Source organism: Cygnus olor, chromosome Z (assembly GCF_009769625.2).
Source record: "Cygnus olor isolate bCygOlo1 chromosome Z, bCygOlo1.pri.v2, whole genome shotgun sequence".
Classification (NCBI taxonomy): domain Eukaryota; kingdom Metazoa; phylum Chordata; class Aves; order Anseriformes; family Anatidae; genus Cygnus; species Cygnus olor.
In genome coordinates this window covers 77,032,958-77,053,338 of record NC_049198.1, presented here as the reverse complement: position 1 = coordinate 77,053,338, position 20,381 = coordinate 77,032,958, and the positions used below count along the sequence as shown (strand labels likewise).

Sequence of the window (20,381 nt, the reverse complement as noted above, 5' to 3'; positions counted from 1 at the left end):
GCAGGGAACCATCAGCACCAGCCCCACGCCCTCCAACAGCAACACAGGCCCTAACATGGAGGAGCTGCCCAGCACATCCAGCGCTTTCCAGCGTGGGGGTCCCGGTGAAGTCCCAGCTGCAGCCAACCCCCAGGAGCAGGAAGAGCCTCGTGAAGAGCTGGGGCAGGAGGCAGCAGCAGGTCCCTCTGCCCGGGGCTGCAGGCGCAACTCCTCCACTCCTGGCCACTCATCTCAGGAGTCCCGGCGCCCCAGGAAGCGCACCCGGGCAGGCAGTGCCCAGGACTCCCCCCAGCCCTGCAAGAGGCCGCCCCCCCGGCGCCTCTAGCAGGGCTCCTGGTGATCTTAAATCAAAGAACAACAAAATATATGACTATAGCACAGAAAAAGTCCGTGACTCAAAAGTGTGACTCAGAAGAGAGCTGGCACAGCCATGTGCATTCTGCTGCCTTCTCTCCCTTTTCCTGGTGCCATCCCCGCGTCCTGCTGGCCCCCACTGTCCCTCACACCCACGACGGCAAGAACGTCATACTTGCAATGGTAGAAGCAACCTTGGGATGACTGGAAACATATCCTTTGCCCCATGCCACTGCCAGGAACACAATCATGGGCTTTGAAAAACAAGTCCTATGGCGACATGGCACCCCAGAAAAAGAACTGAGTATCTCAAACAACCTCAGCGACACTCGGGCCAAAGAGCATGGTATTGAGTGGGTGCATCACAACCCCTGTCACGCACCAGCCTCCCGCTGTCCCTCAGAGACGTTACGGGTCGCAGCTGCCGCCTCACAGCGCCGCCAGCGGCCGTTAGAGGCCGTGCGCAGAGGGGGCGCGTGTGCCTTCAAGGCCACCGGCGCTGGGCGCATGCGCGTCTGTGCGCCGCGCCGGGCGGTGAGTAGTACGCATGCGTCAAGGCGCCGCACCGGCCCTCTCCGCACCGCCCTGCTCTCCTCACACGGCTCCGGCTGCCCTCCGCGCCTGTCGGGCCGTGCGTCCGGCTCGGTGCCCCCTGCGCGCACCGCCGAGCAGCTCGCCTCGCACCCCCTCGCTAAGCATCCAACGGGGCGACGCGCGGAGCGCTCGGATCGGCGCCGCCTGCCGTCTCCGCATCCTTTTCTGCTCAGGCATCGCGGCGGGCAGCCCTCAGCGGGGCGGGGTCCTGGCGGCGGAGGGGTCCTGCGGTGACCTCGGCGGTCGGCAGCCGGCGCGGGGCCTGGCGGGGCGGAGCGGGGCCGGGCCGGGCCGCGCCGGGCCCACGGGAGCCGAGCGGGGCCGATAGGAGCGGGGCGGATTTATGCGCTGCGAGCGGGGCCGGGCCGGGCGGCTGGAGCGGCGGCGGCGGCGGCGGGCGGGAGCAGCATGGTGAGCGGCTGGGGGGGGGTAGTTAATTGGCTAATTAATTAATTAGCGCGGTCCCGAGGGCGCGCAGAGCCCTCGGGAGGCTGTGCGGAGACCTTGAGCCCTGTGTGCGGGTCTGTAGGTAGATAGGGGGTAAAATCTACCTAAGTTAGAAAAAAAAAAAAAAGCTATTCAATTCTGCTAATATTCAGATATTTAATTAATACTACTTATATATGTTTCTTGATTATGTGCGTTATGTGAAAGGAAGGGTAGCTCTTCACCTCCTTACATGTTTTCTTCCTTTCTTTTTATTTCTTTCCTACAGGGATTAGAATACTGAATATCAAGGCATCGAAATAATTCCTGTTATTTGCAGTATTCCACCCATCTATCACTGCATTTCAAGATAATTTTGGAAACCTCTAAACAAATATCCCTTTTCCTTTCAGTGTAGGCCCTTATTTTAATAAATGGGGTGCTTTTTTCTGTTTTCCGATGGGCTTGAGAAGTCAGTTCCACTTTTCTTTGCTAGTTGCTGGCAGTGAGGACAAATGCTCCTTGGCCGTGGTTCCATGGCATACATGAAAAAACGTTTTTTCATAGTCCACTTGTAGGCTGTCTGTAAGCTGCATTCTCAAGCACCAAGTCAGTGGTAGAATGAAACGTGCAACAGTTTCTTTTGCATCAGTGGGCATGCAAATTAAGTCACTGAAACAACTGGAAAACACTGCTCCGAGTTGCGGCCACCCACACTCACCTTTGCAGCTGTAATGCCTCTAACACAGGCTCACAACTTTGAGTTCTGCACAAACATTTAAAATGTTTACATTTAACATTTAAATATAAAATTTACATAAACATTTAATACCATGAGGTCGTGGTGTTTGGAGTGCTCAGTATTAGAGTCTTTCAACTTTTTGTTTTTGGAATGATTCTTGTAATGGCAAAGCTTTCAATGCAAAAAAACGAATGTTTTGGGGAGAGATTTTCCGAGTTTCCAGCTTGTGTTTTGATTAGGGAAATATGGGTAAACTAGATTTTAAAAATCTGTTAGTTGCAATATGATTTAGCCTTGGATTTTTTTTTCCATTGTAGTAGATCAATTTTCAGTGTTCTGGCTAAGGGATGTTCTCTATCAGTTGCTGCAGTAATAATGATAATTTTATGACTTTAAAAGTTGCCTTGGTTCTGGTCATGAGATTTCTACAGCAGTAACTTGACTTGCCTGATGTTTGCTGGTTCTGTAATCATGATGCTTAGATGGTACTTGTGCTTCTTGTTCCACTGAGAACAAAACAGAATTGGTTGGTGGGAGAATACATCTTGATGCAAAGGCAGTCGTGCTGCTGTTGACTGCTTCCATCTGCCTGTTTGTGACTCTCCTTTGAACGCGGGGAAAGACACTGGTCAAGGCAGACTTTACCTCTTGGGTGGGAAAGACCCATGGAGGTGAGCGGTTTGGTGGTAGTCTGGAATTCCTCACGTCTTGTTTCACACTGTTTGATATTCTGTACCTTTCTGCTATGTTGCAAACAGCAGAAAGAGTAGGAAAATACAAATTCAGGAAATTTTGGTCGTAAAACAAAGAAAAAATCCAAATTTGAAGGAGACGTCTCAATGTAGATGTCTTTCCTAAAATCAGCTTTATGCGTTTTTGATATTTACAGATGGTAAGATATTCACTGTCTCAGATTACCACCTGTATAAAATATCAGTCTGGCTTACAGGCATTTTGTAAAAGTACTCTTTTTCATAGGAAGCATACATTTTAAGACTTTGCACAGTGAGCTCAGTTTTCTTTGACCATCCCATATAATATTTTATGATACTTAACAAGCAATCTTGAATTGCATTTGCATTTCTGCAAAGCACTGTTCTGCTTATACAAGCTTCAGCATGTATATGTACATAGAGAGAAAACTCTGCCTGTGGAAAAGTCTGATCTAACAGTAAGAGCCACAATGTGCCATTGATTAAATGGCATTTCGAATATATTGTATTCAGCTCTAAGGCGTCACAAATACCATCACGCTTTTGGAATTCTGTAAGAGAGGAGTATTGGCTATATCCTAGAAATCTTGCGGGTTGCTACTAGTATAAAAGCTTTTCCACATCTTGCCAAAAGGGTCATGAATTTTCAAGTACGTTTGTGTGCTGCCATGGAGAGAGTTTGCTATGCCCTGCATTAACATCTGTAGGATACTCCAGTGCACTCGTGCAAAAATCTTGCTCTTGCAAGACTTGCACTTCAAAAAGTAAGTGTCGACGCTGTGTTTCTGAACGTGAAGCTGTGGATTGGATGCTCCTGGCCGCGCTCTCGGGCGTGCAGTGGTGTTGCTGGTACACCGTTCTGAGCAGTCCCCATGCTGTGTGCAGCTCTTGGCTTCAGACCCAGGCCCCTGTGCAGGGCTGGAGTTGGATGTTGTTGCAGACAAGTAGTTTTAAAGTCCTGAGTAAAGCTGGGCGCTGAATTAGTAATATACTGCTGTGTGTGGTGAGACAAAACCTTGGAGGGCAGAAGATGAGGTAAAACCCTGACATGGTGCTACAAGAATAACCTTGGGCAAGGTCAAAATGAGGCTGAAGCCATGCCTTGGCATAAACCTCGGTTATCTTTGTTTTGCGTGTTCTGTAAATAAGTTCATGATGAATAGAAAAACGTCCTTTAGAAGTACTACTTTTATAAATGTTTTTTTGTTTCTTTTGGTACTATTACGAGAGAGTCATAGTTGTATTATAAGTACACATCTCTTGTAGATAAGAGTATTGTAACGTTATCATAATTACTTTTTCTTACCTTTTGTTCTCCTAGTTATCACCAACAACATCTCCACTTACATGGTGTTAGAGGTATAGACTGTGAAGGCCAAAGTCTAGGTTATACTTTATTCAAACTTGCCATATTGCCTTTTGGGCTTATCATCGTTTCTGAAGGCTTTAAGAGCCTGGCTATTTTACCTTCTAATGCAACTGTTAACACCTCTCTTGTAGACCACTTTGGCATTCTCTGTTATGTTTTATTAAAAATGTCTTGTAAAATGTGTGCTATGTTGCACAAGCAAAAGAAATAATTCCATACTTCTTTCAAGGTCCTGGAATTCAGTGCTTGAGAGTTTTAAAACACCTCTGACCAAAGATCTTCCTCTGAAACAGAATTTCAGCAACTCTAAAATTTATTAAACATTGTAGTCCCTGGTTGTTCTGTTTCAGTCTCATCTTTGACCCTGGGGTTGCTTGCCAGCCTCTATTTTGCAGAGAAACTGGACGGTCGTTCCTTTGGGCTGAGTGCTTCTCAGCCCAGTTCACATTGACAGAAACGCTTCTCTGATCAGCAAGATACTGATTTATACCTCCAGTGTCTTGAATTTGGCTTTCAAATTCCAAGCTGCAGAGCTGAATCATGGCAGGGACATGGATCTATGTGGAATCAGAGGATGCTGCAGTTGTAGGAGATGAGCTCAAATTCTTCCATTTTCCACAAGCTGTTCTGTAACTTTGTACAGTTTACTTAATCTGTGCAACAGTTCCTCATCTCTAAGATGCCTTTTATGAAAGACTTTTTCTTGTAAAATTGCTTTGTCCTTGAACAACATCTCCTTCAAATATTTGTCATATTCTGTTAAGTAGGGCTAGATTTCTTTTTTTTAAGTTGTGGATTTCTGGCAAAATGCTAAATTCTGTTTCCTCTAATTTAAAGTGTGTCAACAGAGAATAAGGTATTGGTTCCCACCAATACCTAATCTGCATTTATATTCCTGAAATGAGTGGCTGTGTATTTAAACTGATATTAGTGGTAATAAGAAGACTTAAAAGCATGTGTGAGATTTTTTCTAGACAGGGCCCAAATTGGAATGAACTCTCTATTTTGTGGTTTTCTGTGGGGAAAAAGTGCTGTGACCTCATGTTGCAATTTTGAGATGGTTTGGGATGGTGTGGGTTTTTCTAGAGACTACACGTGTACTAGTACACGTGTAAATAAGTAGTTTGTAAGTATGTGCAGGTAGAAGAGTTGGCACAATGTTGTGCTTCGCACGTGTTATTTTGAGTGGGCATAGTGCCCACTCACATTTTTTTAACTTCGTGTGACAGCTTCTCTCTGGTAACCTACTGCTTTTGGTTGATTACAAACATTCAGAAATCAAGAGAAGAGTGCACTGATTGCACGAGTGAGTGTATCCATTATTAACTGCTTGAAATGTAGAAAGATACCAGAAGGCAATACCTGTCTCAAAGTTTAACTTAAAATCGAAATTAGCAGTATTGTTGCTGCTGTTATGTGTTTTGGTTTTTTTTCATTCCTAAAAACCTGCTAGGTTGTTTCCAGTTGCGAGCTGAAATATTTTTGTAGGTGTTTCTGTTTTTAAGGAACACAGGAGCAACCTTCGTGGGAATGAGCATGGTGAATTCCTGCTGAAAGGGAGCGGGGAGGATGCAGAGAGGCATTCAGTTGCTTAAGACAGAATGATCCTAATGGGATCAGTTACAACTTGCAGCCTTCACTCGAGTAAAGAAATGGGTTTCTCTAGGGGCACTTCTAAATAGTCTGTTGAATTGTAAACATTTTAGCTCAGCTAGTGGACCTCCTACTTTTTTTTTTTTTTTAAACAACTGCCTTGATTTGCATCGTTTTCTTTCCTCTTAGTTGCCTTTAGTTGAAGACTTCAGCAAACAAGCTAGGTCAAGGGACAGTGGTGTTCCAGTCCCATTATTTGAATGTGAGAAATGGTTAGGCTTATCCTAAGATGGTCAGAATAAACACTTGGTTTTAGAAATGTATGGTTTTGTAGACAAGTTTACACAAGTATGTAAACATACGTGTATTGTAAACAAGTATGGTTTTGTAAACAGGTTTTTGTAAAAAGGGTATATAGTTGATGAGCAATATAGTAATTTAAACATATCAATTATATTATGCAGACGGCTTATTTTAATAGCATTTCCTTTCATTTTAGGTATACATCCCCTTAGGTAGGGAATGGTTTTGAGTTGTTTTAGTTGCGTGACTTCAAGACGCCAAGAATCCGTAATAAAAATGCAGAGTTTAAAATAATACATAGAGATTTCAGGACTAAGCTGGATCATAAGCAAAAGTAAGGTCTTCTGAAGTACGTCAGAGAGTTGATGAGAGTAATGTAAAGGAGCGGTTGAAACTTCAAGGGTGCAAGAGAGGCTTGAGTACTGAAGGAACTTTTGATAGCTGAGGAAAACCCAGACATCTTATTTCAAGTTACAGCAAAGTAGGAAATACTTCTAAGTGGTACTTGAAACCTCATTATGAAATGTTTGATAAAGTTTATTCTAAGTGATTGCAAATGGAAAAAGGTAGTTTATGCTATCTTGATCTTCTTCAGTCCTGTTTCATTAAAGATGATACTGGACATCGCCTATAACAACTGATCTATGATTTTCATAAAAGCAGAATTGACAACACAATTTGTGATTTATTTAAACAAAAATTATGTTAACCGCTAGTTGTGTAGCAGGTGTCTGTGGCAGGGACCTGACTTTCATGACCATGCTGAAGACTTTTATGACTCCTGTCTGAAGATTGAAGACCGTGAGGAGGGGACGGCATCCACCTGATCAACTGGGGGTAAAAAGCATCTCTGCTAACAGGATGGCGAACCGGGTGAGGAGAGCTTTAGATGAGCAGTGATGGAGGAAAGAGGTGGTGACTCACAAATCAAGAGGAGAAAGTGGTGGTCTGAAAGTCTTTGAAAACAACTGATCAGGGCAGAATGGGGCCCACTGATGTATAAACATAAATAAGGAAATACCTGTACACAAATAACGAGGTCAGCATTAAGGGGGAGAAGCTCTCATACCTCTTCTGGGCCATTAGCACAATTGGTGCATTTCTAATGTGACTGTACAGTAACGCCTGCAGCATGGGGAACAAAGGGGACATGGGGGGTTGGTGTGGCTGTGATTTCATTGGGATATGAGGGAGACTTACTGCTTGAGAGCAGCAGGGATGCATGGAGGTGTACCATGGGATGAGGAGTGAACTGTCTGAGAGCTTATGGGTGAGTTGTATTAGGGCTGAGCAGTATGCATGATGTAAGTGTCTGCTATACACAAACGTCTTATTCACAAAGGTGTAGAAGATAAGCCCGTCTGCAGACAGCTGGAAGAATCCTCATGTGACTGGCACTGGTTCTCACAGGGTACTTCAACCACACCAACATCTGCTGAAGAACACAGGAGGATACAAACAATCCAGGAGGTGTTAGCTGTGCGTTGATGGCAATTTCCTAACACAGGTGACTGAGAAGGTGATGAGGAAGGGTGCTCTGTTGGACCTCAGACTTGCAAACAAGGAAGAACTGGTCAGTGATGTGAACGCCGGTGCAGCCTTTGTTGCAGTAACCATCAGATGGTAGACTTGAGGATCCTGGGAGAAGGAAACAAGGCAAATAGCAGGTTCACAACTAGTCTTCAGGACAGCAGACTCTGGCTTGTTCAGGCCTCAGCTGGAAGAATCCTGTGGAGTATGGTCTTGGAGAGAACAGGGGTCTGTGAAAGCTGGTTGACTTTCAGGGATCACCTCTTTCAAGCTCAAGAACAATAGATGATGATATGCAGGACGTGATACATGCGGGTGAACATACAGCTCATTGCAAAACTCAAACATGGGAAGTATGCAAGAGGTGGAATTGGGGTCAGGTCATCTACAAAGCAGGTCTAACCAACCACCTGTATTAGGACCAGTATCACCAAAAAAATGCAAAGGGTTTTCATAACTGGAGATTACTTGCTCAGAGGCGCATCAGAGCCCATTTGCTGTCTGGACAATCTCTAGCGAGGTTTGCTGCCTGCTGTGGGCTCACATTTGTGATATCATGAAGAGGCTACCAAGCCTCGTGAGGACTACCACTCAATCCTACTCTTTCAAATGAGGCTGCAACAAGGAGACTCTGAAATATCAAAAGGGGCTTTATATATAATATTAAAAGAGCTGAGACCGTTCAGCCTGGTGAAAGCTAGGGAGGGATTTTGTCCTGGGGTATAAATACCCTGATGGGAGCTGGGGTGGGGAATTAGCAAGATGGAGCCAGGCTTTTTAAGAGTGGTGCTCCATGAAAGGACAAGAGGCAACGTGCACAATACAGAATATTCCATTTAAACATTAAAAGAAGAAAAAAAAAGATTAAAAAAAAAAGGTGAGCCCGTCTATGACTTCTTTGCCACTGGTTAATGGCATACTGCTTCTGTATATAGAAATATTTTTACCTCTTGACCTTCTATTACACATTACGTCAATACAGAGCTACTGAAGTGTAATTCCCAGCTTGTACAACTGCAGACAGAAATATTTTCTCTTCAAGGCATTGTTAGTAACTAGCAATATCCAAAACGTTATGTCTAAGAATGAATTTAAAGGTAAACATGTACATACCATTTCTTAAATGTAGTATTTTGTGTGCTAATTGAAAATGTACATATACTCCGTTTCACAGGAAAGTATTCCCCAAAATAGTTTGAAAGAGTGGGAATATCTAATTTGGCTGATCCTTTGTGTCTTTTCAGTGCCATGTTTTGGTGAACTTTCCTCATATTGGTTGGATAGTTTTTCTTCTTCTATTGCTTGTTATATGTTAAGTTTGAAAGTCTTGGAAATACGAGAAAATAAAATGTACATACTTCATGTTTTTAACATGGTATTAATTGATAGAATTTCATGTGCAGGATTAAAGTAATGTGATGCAATGTTGCTTTCATTGTTATTTAGCTTGAGAAGTTTAACGTTGCTTAATAAAGCAACAAGAAACAAGCAAGAGCTAACAGTCAGAATTAAAGCTTGCTGAATGATGAGGGGTGAGAGTACTGCTGGCCCTGCTCAAGTGCCAAATCTTGATCAAGATTTGGGCGATAAAGTGAAGTTACCTCCATTCCTGTGCACCCTCCCCTCCCTTCACCGTATGTTCCTTTATTTCAGTAAGGAGCAAATGCTCTGTACTAATAGAAGGTTGACATTTCGAGACATAGATGTTGTAAATTCTTAGCTCCAGTGGGTTTGTTTGGTGTCAGCGCTTAAATCATGCCAGAACTGAAATGACCACAAAAAGCAAGATTATAGTCATAGTCGGTGGTGTAACATTGAGGTGTGGCGTACCGTGGAGTGCCATGTCAAGATGTAGCTTCACAACCTGGTGAGCAGAGGCACTCTGGTGCAGGCAGCATCATCTGTCAGAGAGTTGCTGATGCTACTAGCCTTGAGATCCACCAACACCTCTTCTTTTAGGTGATACACGTAACTGATGATGGCAAGGTCCAGGTGATTTATTGAAAACTGATACAGCATATTTTTTTTTTCCTGTCTAGTTTAAAAAGAAATGAAAAAATGTTATCCCTGTGATATGAAGGTGCTTTCAATATGTAAAAACAAACAAAAAGGTTCATCAGCACTTTTTAGAAACACATACTGACTTGTTGTTTAACTTATTCCTCTACAGGGTGTGATAGGTGTACAGTTGGTGGTGACCATGGTAATGGCTAGTGTCATACAGAAGATCATACCTCATTATTCTCTTGCTCGTTGGCTTCTCTGCAGTGGCAGGTAAGATTAAAAAAAAAAACACACACAGTTGCTACACTGCTTGTGAATATGATAAAACAATTATGCATCAGAGTAGAAACAGTAGAACATACCAATTTAGTTTAATTACTTTCCAAGAAAGCAATCCACTGTTCTTGAACTTTATTTACACAGCACTGTGACACCTGACTTACAGGTTCAAGGTATAACAGCAGTGCTGCTGGAAATGGAGTCTTGTTTGTGCTATTAATTGTATCAGCCATAAAGTTAGCTGTTGTCCAGCTTCTACATTATTAAAGACAAAAGCTGCATACTTTAATATTGAAAAGCTAAACTATATACAGAGCTCTAAAGAATATATTCTTAACAATGCACCTGCTGATATACAGAGTGTGTAGGCATTTATTAAGAATCCTGTTTTTTTAATACTTCATAGGACAGGATTAGTATAAATTTCAGTATAAATTTCAGTATTAGTATAAATTTCAGTGTAGTACTTTCATAACAATAGATCAAACAGATATAATGAGTTGCAAGGGGAGCATTCCCTGTGTGTTTGTATCCATAATAACTAAAAGCAGCTGCTGTTTTGAATGTAAATCAGTATCTTAAATATTAAAAAATAAAAATGAAAAATAAAGTTTTTTTTTTTTCTTCTGGGAGGAAAAACACTTTGTATGATTAGAAGGTAGTATGCCATCTTTCATAATTGTTAAAATTTTGAGAACACAAAATCTCTGCTCTTTGAGTTCTGAAGGAATATCCTTGAATAATAATGTGCTCCACAGGATTCTTAACTGGTCTTGTGCAATTTTCCACTACCTTTTTACCTCTGCATCTTGGAATTAGCAGTGTTTTATTCTTTTCAATTTTTCTCTTTTCAACACTGAAATAATGGCCAATGAAAAATGACTCTTGTTTAAATGTTAATTAAGTATTACTTGTTAGTTGGAATGGAAAACAGATTTGTGGGCAGGCAGATGATACAAAGAGGAATCATACTCTTAATTGTTATGAGAAGTTTCATTGTTGAAGTATTACATTGTTAGTGAACTCTTGAAAATTTTTAGTAAATGTGAAACTGCAACCTTTGTTTTTTATGGTGTGGTACTACTCTAGTGTTTTTATCAATGATAATTCAAACAATATTTTCTACTTTAATGTAATATTTAAAACATTTGTTTACATTTTGATTTAAGAGGTTATATATTTGTCTTTTTTTTTTTTTTAAAGACTTGTTCAATATTAAGCCCTTGTTCTTCATTCTTCTGGAATTTTCAGTTTCTGGATCCTTGTTCTAAGGCATACCTTGTGCCAGTGAAAGGGAAAGGTTTGCTTTTCAAATATGTTTTGTCATCCTTTTCTCTTTCTTTGCACACCTACAGATTGATAAGTACATAAAGCAAGTTTTTTGTACTTGTGCTCCCACTGAAGTCAATGGGAGTATTGTTATTGCTTTTCATGCTAGTAACCTTGCAGATCTCATTGTTTCTTTTCAGTGCTCTATTTATCTGGTAACTATTTTAGTGCATTGTAGTTTCAGTCATTGTGAATAACCCTCGGAATACAAGAACTATGTGAAGAGACAGAAATACTTCTGTTTTCCAGAAATGAAAGCAAGCCAGAGGCTTTGCTGAAACAGGAATCTGAATTTAACTGTCAGAAAGAAAAATAGTTATTTTCTTACTTTAGCTGACAAGTTTATGTTAACATATTTTCCTTAGTGTTGCACATTTGCAAACAAGTGTTTTCTTTGACAGACCTGTGTTAGTGGGGCGGTGGAGAGTGTTATACACATGTATATGTACACCACACACGCTGCAGTCCAGCTTTCCTAGGAAATGTTACCACCTTTTCCTCCTTCCTCTTGTCAATATATTTCAGCTAATCTGTGGTTTAAGTTATTTGGCCGAAACGTTTTTCTTCCAAAGAGGTGGGAGGCTTTTCTAAGTGAAGTCATCAGAAATACCTACAAGAGAGAGCTCTCACCAAAGGGGAGGGAGGTTAAACACGTTACCAGTAAAGCCAGCATCTCTAAGTTGTCTAAGAAAAGTTGGTTTCAAGGTGCCTGCATGTGTGCATTCAAAGTCCATTAAAAGAAAGAAAGGCATTTCAAAATCTAAGAGTTCTTAGGGTGGATACAAGGTAATCTATTCAGTTGCAGAGTGAATAAGTATTGACTGTTGAAAAATCATTTACTTATATTTGAAAAGGAATGCAAACTTTTTCAAATGATGCTGCTTTCAGAGCTTCAACAGAATACGAATATTCACATTTATTAAGTAAATGAATTTGCGGCCCAAGTATCTCCATAGACCTTTGCATTTTTAACTAGTAAAACTGTCTCTACCAAAATGTTGCTTTTAGGTTGCTCAACCTCTTCTGTCCTTCTATTTCCAAGCCACTGTAGGAAGACAGGAGAAAAATGGTGTACTGTTCTGCATTTATTAATGACAGTATTCGAATTAACTAGGGCATATCTGTGCTGGTCTTGCTATTGAGATTAATTTGAATCTATCAAAGCTACAGGGTTGTCTCAGCTTTAAACATGCATAAGCTAAAGCAAATACAAACTAAATATTTTTTCAGCTCTACCTTTATGAAAATGTTTGAAATCTTTTGGTTTTAACATTTTAAATTGAAGGCTGTAAGGTTTATTTAGTAAAAGAACCCTCTTGTATCCTGTTAGTTGTAATTATGAATCACTTGGAACACAATTTTGTAGTGTAATTAAGACCAAGTTGTTGTTTAAGTATCCTTGATTTGTGTTAGTATACTAAACAGGTAAAGAATTTTGGCTATAATAATCTCACATTCACTGATATAGATTTGAGTGGTCCTACTCGATGAGCTTTTTTTAACCAGAGTAATAATGATGGTTATGGCTGTTTCTGATTATTACCCTGTGTTAACCTGTAACACAAAATAGTGGCTTTCTCCACAAAAGGACTTCCACATATATTTGGATAAATTTTCCAAGTCTGTTGCTGTTTGTTGTTGGGCTCCTCTGCCTTGGCATTTCAGCATGGAAATCAGAGTGACAGTCTTCCTAAATGTGAAGGGCAGCCCACTTTTGCCACATGGGAAAGACTTTATTTCAGCTACCGTGGTTCTTGCATAGGAAGAAGGATAAACCTTTGAGACTGAACCATTTCTCTTTTTTCGCTTCAGAACTCCCTTGTCACCACTTGCCTTTTAAATAAGTGGATAGTGCATTGACTCGTGCAAGGGGAGAATCTTACAGCTCAGCTACATGAAAATTAGTGATTTTTGTTTTTTTAAGTAACACTTAAGTGTGAATCCATAAATGAAATAATAGAACATGCAAATATCTTTCTAGGCTGCAGTTATATACTTTTAATTTATAAGTATCTGTGCTTTTGTAAGCCACGGTGTTCATTTCTTCCTTTTTCTAGTTAGATTAAAGTTATCAGAGGGGGGGTGTTGTTTAGGACAGAAATACAGGTGTTACGATCTGGTCTGTGTAAGAAGAAGGACTGATAATAGTTATTTGCTTTAAGAAGTGAAGGGCATGCTGTGAAGGATAATGGTAAAGCTTTCTAATGTTATGTAATTAGTGACTCATCCTGAAGAGTGCCGAAGTTTAGCTGTGGCTGTTTGGTTCAGACAGTGCTGATGCTTAAAAGGGTATTTTGCTTAGGTATTGCAAATGACTGTTGTTTCAATATGCATATAGATCTGTGTTGATACATAGTTTTTTTTTTTTTTAAATCACTAAATTGCTAATGCTGACACTGTGTTACATGAGATTTTCTTTTTCATTAGTTTACGATGGTATCAACATCCTACTGAAGAAGAGCTACGGATTCTTGCAGGGAAACAAAGAGGGAAGAGCAAAAAAGATAGGTAAATATTTGTCATACCCTTCCTCCCCCCCCCACCCCATTTTTTAATATCATCCATAAAACAACTTTGCTGTCAATCTTATGTCTTTGTGGCTCTAAAACTTCGTGTTGCATATGACTACAATGCTTACATTTCCACAGCTCTGTACTGAATTGTTTTTTCAGTTTAGAGGGAGTTGAACATGTCCAAATTGTGCAGGATTAGATAAATCTCAGTCCTTAAAAGTGGCTTGTGAAATTGCTAAGGACTTTTTTAATGAATCTATTCATTTCATGGAGACTGAGGAAAGCAAATCTTCTGTAGGATTGGAGCTCTTCATGCTGAAGCAAAAGAACGAAGATTTGAGTGTACTAGTTGAACACAGGATTATACTGAGCCACTACTCTTAGACAGCTATGAAAGAGGTAAATGCGCTCCTAGGATGTATTAGGTGAGGTATTTCTAGTAGAAGAGAGAGGGAAATAGTAATCCTCTTGCACAGGGCACTTTTATAGAACTTGACCGGGATTACTGTGAACAGTTCTAATCACTCATTTTCAAGAAAACTGAATTCAGACTTGAACAGGTGAACTGCAGGGTGGCGGGGATCATCCAGAAAACAGCCGGTCTACAAGAGGAGGCTAAAAGAGCTTGGCTTTTTTAAGCTAGGGATGACAGAGCTGTCCTTCAAATTCCGCTGGAAACAGGTTTCTCCTGTTCAGTCTTGGGGATCTGGAACACCTTCACCAAAAGTGCAACAGCAGCAAGAGCAGTTGGAGGAGGTGGAGCTTGGTGCGTTAGAGCTTGCTGTGGTGCAGAATTTCTGAATTGGCTATGTTTAAACCAAACAACAAAATACAAAAACATTCTGTCTTTCTTTTTGGTGATCCGCGAGGTTTTCTGTAGTCCTTTGTCTTTTATTCCAATATGATTTGCTCTCTTACTATTCCTAACACCTGTGTTAATCCACAAAGTTCACCTATAATCTATGAATTGTGCAATTTTTTTCGATTTCAAAGTTTTTAAGTTACATAGCTAGGAATTTTATTTGCTGTGTTTTGAGGTAAAGAACTAAGTTGTCACCTTAGTGTTAGGTAACTTTAATTTAAAACCTCGCTGTATCTATCCACTTTCTGTTAACAAGTTGAAGCAAAAAAAAAGTGAATAGAATTGTGAATAAAATCTATAATTGTCCATTTAGTCAGTGATACTTCCTAATTACATTTTTAAGTCCACGAATAGGAGCCTTAAACAAAAATCACATTACAAAATAATTTTACTTTGCTAATGTCTTTCCTCAGTGTTGCCAGTCTTCTTCCATGCAAAGCATGTGCGTGTGTTCTCACTTTCAACAGAGCAATTGCATGCTCTGCTGAGTGAAAGCATGACAAGTTCATGTAAGTTTAAACTTCATAATCTTTGGAAAATTTACTGTGAGACGTAATAGGAACCTGTATCATAAGCCACCTATACATACGTTAAGTCCTTTTTCAACTATTAAGCTGTTGCATATAATGTTTCAAATGTGATGTTATACCGTTGTGTCTAGGCAGTCAAATCTTGTTGGTGTCAATTACTATGATTGACATAATTATCTTACTACATTAATATGTAACCAAGAAAATACATTTGTAATAAATAGGTAAACATTATTAACAGGTGGATAGGAAACCTCAGAGGAACCAGGAGGGTAATACAGAGGCTTAAATGTTGCTTGTATTGCTTTGCCTTTATAAAATGAAAATATCCTTACTTTTCAGTCAATGGATATACCTCTGTTCCCTCTAAAGAAGCTGCTGCTGTTGGAGAACTACTGACCTACTGTTAAAGTAGGAACTATTCCTATTGAATTGGCTTGGATATTGGCTTCTTTAGGTTGCACCAACTGGAATGCAGTGCCCTTTTGAACCAAGGGGATGTGAAACAGAGCAGGAGAAATAACACATTTATTTGATTTTTTCCATGTCACTTCAGGTTAAAGAATGTTTTTCATCAAGCTTTTAGTCTTGTGAAATGTAGTGCCTGCTCCTTCAATAATTTTTCAGTTTGAAGTAATAAGAAAAAAATGGCGAAAGGAGATCCAAGGAACTTGTTTGAAAATTGGCCTTGGAAACAGCTGTTGTGTGAACTTGTATTTTACTAGTCTGTTTTACTCAATGCATATTACATTTCAGAATATTATGCTATAGGTTATCATAGCAGATGAATATTAGGTGGATTTTTTGTTTCAGAGTTGTGTTGTATTAAATTGTTAGGCTAATGAAAAGGTCCATAGCTACAATGAATTACTTAGAATTAAAGCTGTTAGACATCCTGGGTATGTCCTGTGTCTCTTAGATTATGGGTCCCTTGGGATGACTAAAGTGTAGGAATTTAGTTGGTCTGAAATGACTTCAGTTATCCAAATGCTTATCTTCATCATGATGATGGTACTCCTGGGGGCACGCAGCAGAACATGAGTATAATGGGGGACAGGGAAGCATGCAGAAGCTTGGGCACTCAAGCAGCTGGGCAGTGCTACAAGTTCTCGTTTAGACTTGTGTACAGGAAATTTTTGAGTAGTGGTTTGTATTTCCATCCTTATATTGCAGTTTGTCCATTAAAATTCTTGTGCTTTGGGTGATAGTAATATCAGTATCATCTGAAAAAATAGTATTTATTGATGCCTTCTGCTTGTATTCTCAGCTCACACGATAGCTGAGAGGATCTTATTCTTTAAAAGTATGTTCATGATTGATTTTTCTTTTTCTTGCTTATCCTAGTAGCTCTTCTTTTTATGGAAAATCCACCTCTCCTTTTTCTGGTTTCAGAGGTGCTGTTCTAAAGAATTCTAAATTCTAAATTCTGTTCTAAAGCATTCAAAGAATGCTGTTTTGTTCTAGCCATTGTGGTTTTTTTTTGAGGTCTGTGGTCTTTGTTGTTGTTGTTGTTTTTTTTTTTTTTAACCTGTGAAAATATTTTTGATCTGCTTCAATGATTTTTTTATATATAGTGATGAAGTAAATTTTACCTAGGTTAGTGATGATCTGTCAGCCCATTTTATGTAACTTAACTTGTTTCAAGCTCTTTTACAAGCATCCTCAATTTAAAGTGTAGTGGTATGGCTTATTTTAAAGCTTATGATGTTAATATAGTTTCAGAACTCCAGCTAAAAATGCACTTGGTGCTCTAAATATCTTTTCTGGTTTTTATTTGTCTATTGTCTTGGGGGGGGAGGGGCATGGGCGGGGAAGATTCTTTAAAACTGTTACTTCTAACTAGCAATTTGAGAAACAAAACATCATGTTATATATGACGTTTTTGATAATACTGTATTTGAAAGCTGATTCAGTGGAACTAGAAGAGGGGAATGATGATGTCTAAGTAAGCCTATAGTATTTCTGTACACAACCTTTTAGATTATAAAACTGTCTTATAGTTCACTTTGCTTGATGGCTGGTAAGATACATCTTTCAAGGATCTAGGTTAGCCCAGTTTAGGCAACAGTCTTGATATTATATTAGGCCCCAATGGGCCTAATACTATTTTGGGAAATTTGTTTTATTTATTTATTTTGGTGTGGAGAGGAACCTGGCCTGGACCTCAACTGTGGAGTCTTAATTTAGCTTTGGTTTTCATCAGGGTGTTTGTTTATCAGGATAAATATATTCTGCTCTGTAGATGTACTCAGATCACAAAACTGTTGAGACTGGCATAACTTCTTAGACAACTCTATAGCTCCCTGACGGTCTGAACAGCGAAAGCTTCCTTTAGAGAAAATTAGTCTGGAGTAATTGATGCTCACCAGGTCTTGTTCTAGGACATACTGAAGACCCCGCATATAGAAGCCACTGAGACCCATGAGTGTATGAGACAGTATATGACAGTAGTATGTCAGAGCGTTGAGAGATAAAGCTAGTAATTATTGACATGTGTTGCTGTTTCTTGAGATGTTTTCATATTTGAAGTTGAATTAATGCTTTTAGCTAGGTAGATAAAAATGTTTGCATTTAAAGGAAGAATGGTCTTCAGACTTAAATTTGAAATGCCATTATGTAAAAAAAAAAAAAAAGTTGATACTGTGTTATCTGTGTATATTTTATTTATCTATTTATTTATTGTTCTAGGAAATATAATGGTCATATTGAAAACAAACCTCTAACCATTCCAAAGGACATTGATCTTCATCTGGAAACAAAGTCTGTGACTGAAAGAGACACTATAGGTAAGAGCAAATAGATGCAGACAGAAATGCAGAGTTCTTTTAAAGCTTTTTTTTTTTTTAAAAAGAAAGTACTTGGAAGTTTCGGTTACTGTTTTTTGTTTGAAATGATGGCATTATGTATCTTGAGCAAACTGTGTTTTACTTTTTTTTTTTTTAAGAGAGTGAAGAAGTATGTATATATACATTAAGCAATTGCCAGTGAACGTTTAATCTTGAACATGAGAATCATAACCCTTACATAGAAACTCTAACTAAAATTAAGCGGAGAGCCATTTTCTGTTATGATGTTGAGATCTGAATTAGGTATGCTCTTTGAAATTATGAGGTTAATATATAAAGGCTGGGATGATAAAATTGTAAAAATCTTGTAGGCTTAGAAATAGCTGAATAGTAACCCAGTATCAATTAAGAGAGGTAAAGAGAGAGGCTCAGGTTAAGAGGAGAGATCGTTGAATGGAAAACGTGACTGTTGTTGATGCTCTTAACTTCGATAATGTGGATCTGTCTAGACCTCAATTACTTGAAAACAAACTTTAACCATCACTGTTTATGTCAATAAAATTAAAATTAAAAATATCACATTTTTATTACATTTGCAAATTTGTATTTTTCAGCATTGCATTACTTTCCTGAGTATCAGTGGCTGGTGGATTTTACTGTTGCAGCTACAGTTGTGTATGTGGTGACTGAAGCCTATTACAGTATTGTGAAGCCCTCACAGGAAATGAATATCAGTGTAGTGTGGTGTCTGCTTGTCTTGGCGTTTGCAGTGTATCCTTTTCTGTTTTCTTAAATCATTCTATCAGTTCCAAATAGCTTACATCGTTTTGCAATTCATAGAAAGCTCTGAACTATTGGTTTGCAGAATACATAAATATTTATCGTTTGGAAAAAAGGTTGTATAAGCTAGTGCTATCGTCTGGTAATGTATATGCTGTACATGCTCTCTGTACATGGTGGTATCAGCTGCTTGTAAACATTTATTCCAAACTGTTTATGGAAAAAATACATGTACATTAACATAAAAGTCATACTCTTAAGCAGTATGTGGCTGTTGTAAACCCAAGACATGTTAACAAATATATTGTTTTGCCTAGCCTTGCAATGCATTTCTGTACAAATAGTATTTATAATTTTTGAAGAAGCGTGTGATTTACTGCCCACTTTTCTGGTATGTTTAGTCTGATACTGCCTTAACTAAATAATGTATGTAGTCATTTAGTTTACAGTTTCATGCATGAATGCATAACTCTAGATTTTTATTTCTTAGATTCCATAGAAAATAGAACGTGTAGGCAGCTGTAGGAGCAGAGATGGTACTGTGTTTTCAGTGATCTGTGGAAAGCTACACTTGCTTCTGGAAATAAGGGAAACAAAAGCAGAGTATTTTAGGAAACAGGCAATATCAAGCCATAAAAGAAGCAACTGTTGCATTTGTTTTTACTGAATAAAGCAGTATCAGATGTGGATGCTTGTACAGTAAGTAACTGCTTTCCACAGAACAAGCCAGGCTTTGGGGAGGAAAGTTGCCTTTTAAAGATGAGAGAGATGATGAAGCAAAGAAATTGAGTAAGGTCCTGGAGGAGTGCAGGTCATGCGGAGACGAGTTAGAAAATGAATTTGTGCAACTTCTTTGTTCCCTCAACAGCTGACAAGTGGTTGAAGTATCAAGTTAGATACAACAGTTGAATATTCAAAATCGATCCTTCTGTGGAAATGTCTTTTCAACACAGAGCCTTACAGTGATTTCTTTGTTGTTTCTCGCTTTTTTTTTTCATATGTTAGCTGTAGCTGGTGGTGTTATTTATGTAAAACCTGAACTCTTGGTTATAACTCTCAGATATAACTTGGTTATATCTGGCTGACAGTTCTGGATATGCTTAATACTTTTCTCTTTTTGATATTTGTTAAAATAGATGCTGCCTTTACCATAAGGGCAGACATTCCTTTTCTGACTAACCTGAAGTATTAATGGTATGCAGAATTTTCCTTGTAATGAGTAAGAACTTCTTGGATGACAGAGTTGATACAAATTCTGGAAAGAAGTGACTTGGCAGTAGCTTGCGTCCAGACCAAGTATTTCTACATTGACTCTTATTTGTTAGTGGAAAGACCTATGGTACAAAAAGTGGTTTTCTGATCTGCTGGGTACTGACGAGAAGGTCTCTGCTGGCTCTTGTAAAACTTTTAATGACATATTAGCTATGTTATTAGGCAGTCTTTTTTCATTTGGTTGGATGAAGTCAGGAATTACAGTTTAGTCTCAGCAGACAGTCAGAGGGGGAGAGAGAGACAGAGGGAGACAGAGGCAGATGCTGCTTAAGAAATAATTAATGAAAGCCAACATCTCTGACTCCCATTTTGAGAATGAGGAGGAGGTTAATGAACTAATGGAAGACTTCAGGTACTAAAGACAAGCACTCTTAACTTTGTTGGTGGCAATGATCTATTTGC

At 39.3% G+C, this 20,381-nt stretch overlaps 1 protein-coding gene across 2 annotated transcripts in view; it reads left to right on the top strand.

The window, feature by feature from the left end:
• Positions 1-1,248: 1,248 nt before the first annotated feature.
• The window catches only part of TMEM161B (transmembrane protein 161B), a 47,753-nt gene continuing 28,620 nt past the window's right edge, over positions 1,249-20,381 (top strand). For both annotated transcript variants that reach the window (XM_040541098.1, XM_040541097.1), the window contains exons 1-5: positions 1,249-1,359; positions 9,795-9,898; positions 13,664-13,744; positions 17,830-17,927; positions 18,542-18,698. In XM_040541098.1, the coding sequence (XP_040397032.1) occupies positions 1,357-1,359; positions 9,795-9,898; positions 13,664-13,744; positions 17,830-17,927; positions 18,542-18,698 (443 nt within the window). In that variant the 5' untranslated portion in view covers positions 1,249-1,356. The remainder of the gene's footprint in view (positions 1,360-9,794; positions 9,899-13,663; positions 13,745-17,829; positions 17,928-18,541; positions 18,699-20,381) is intronic.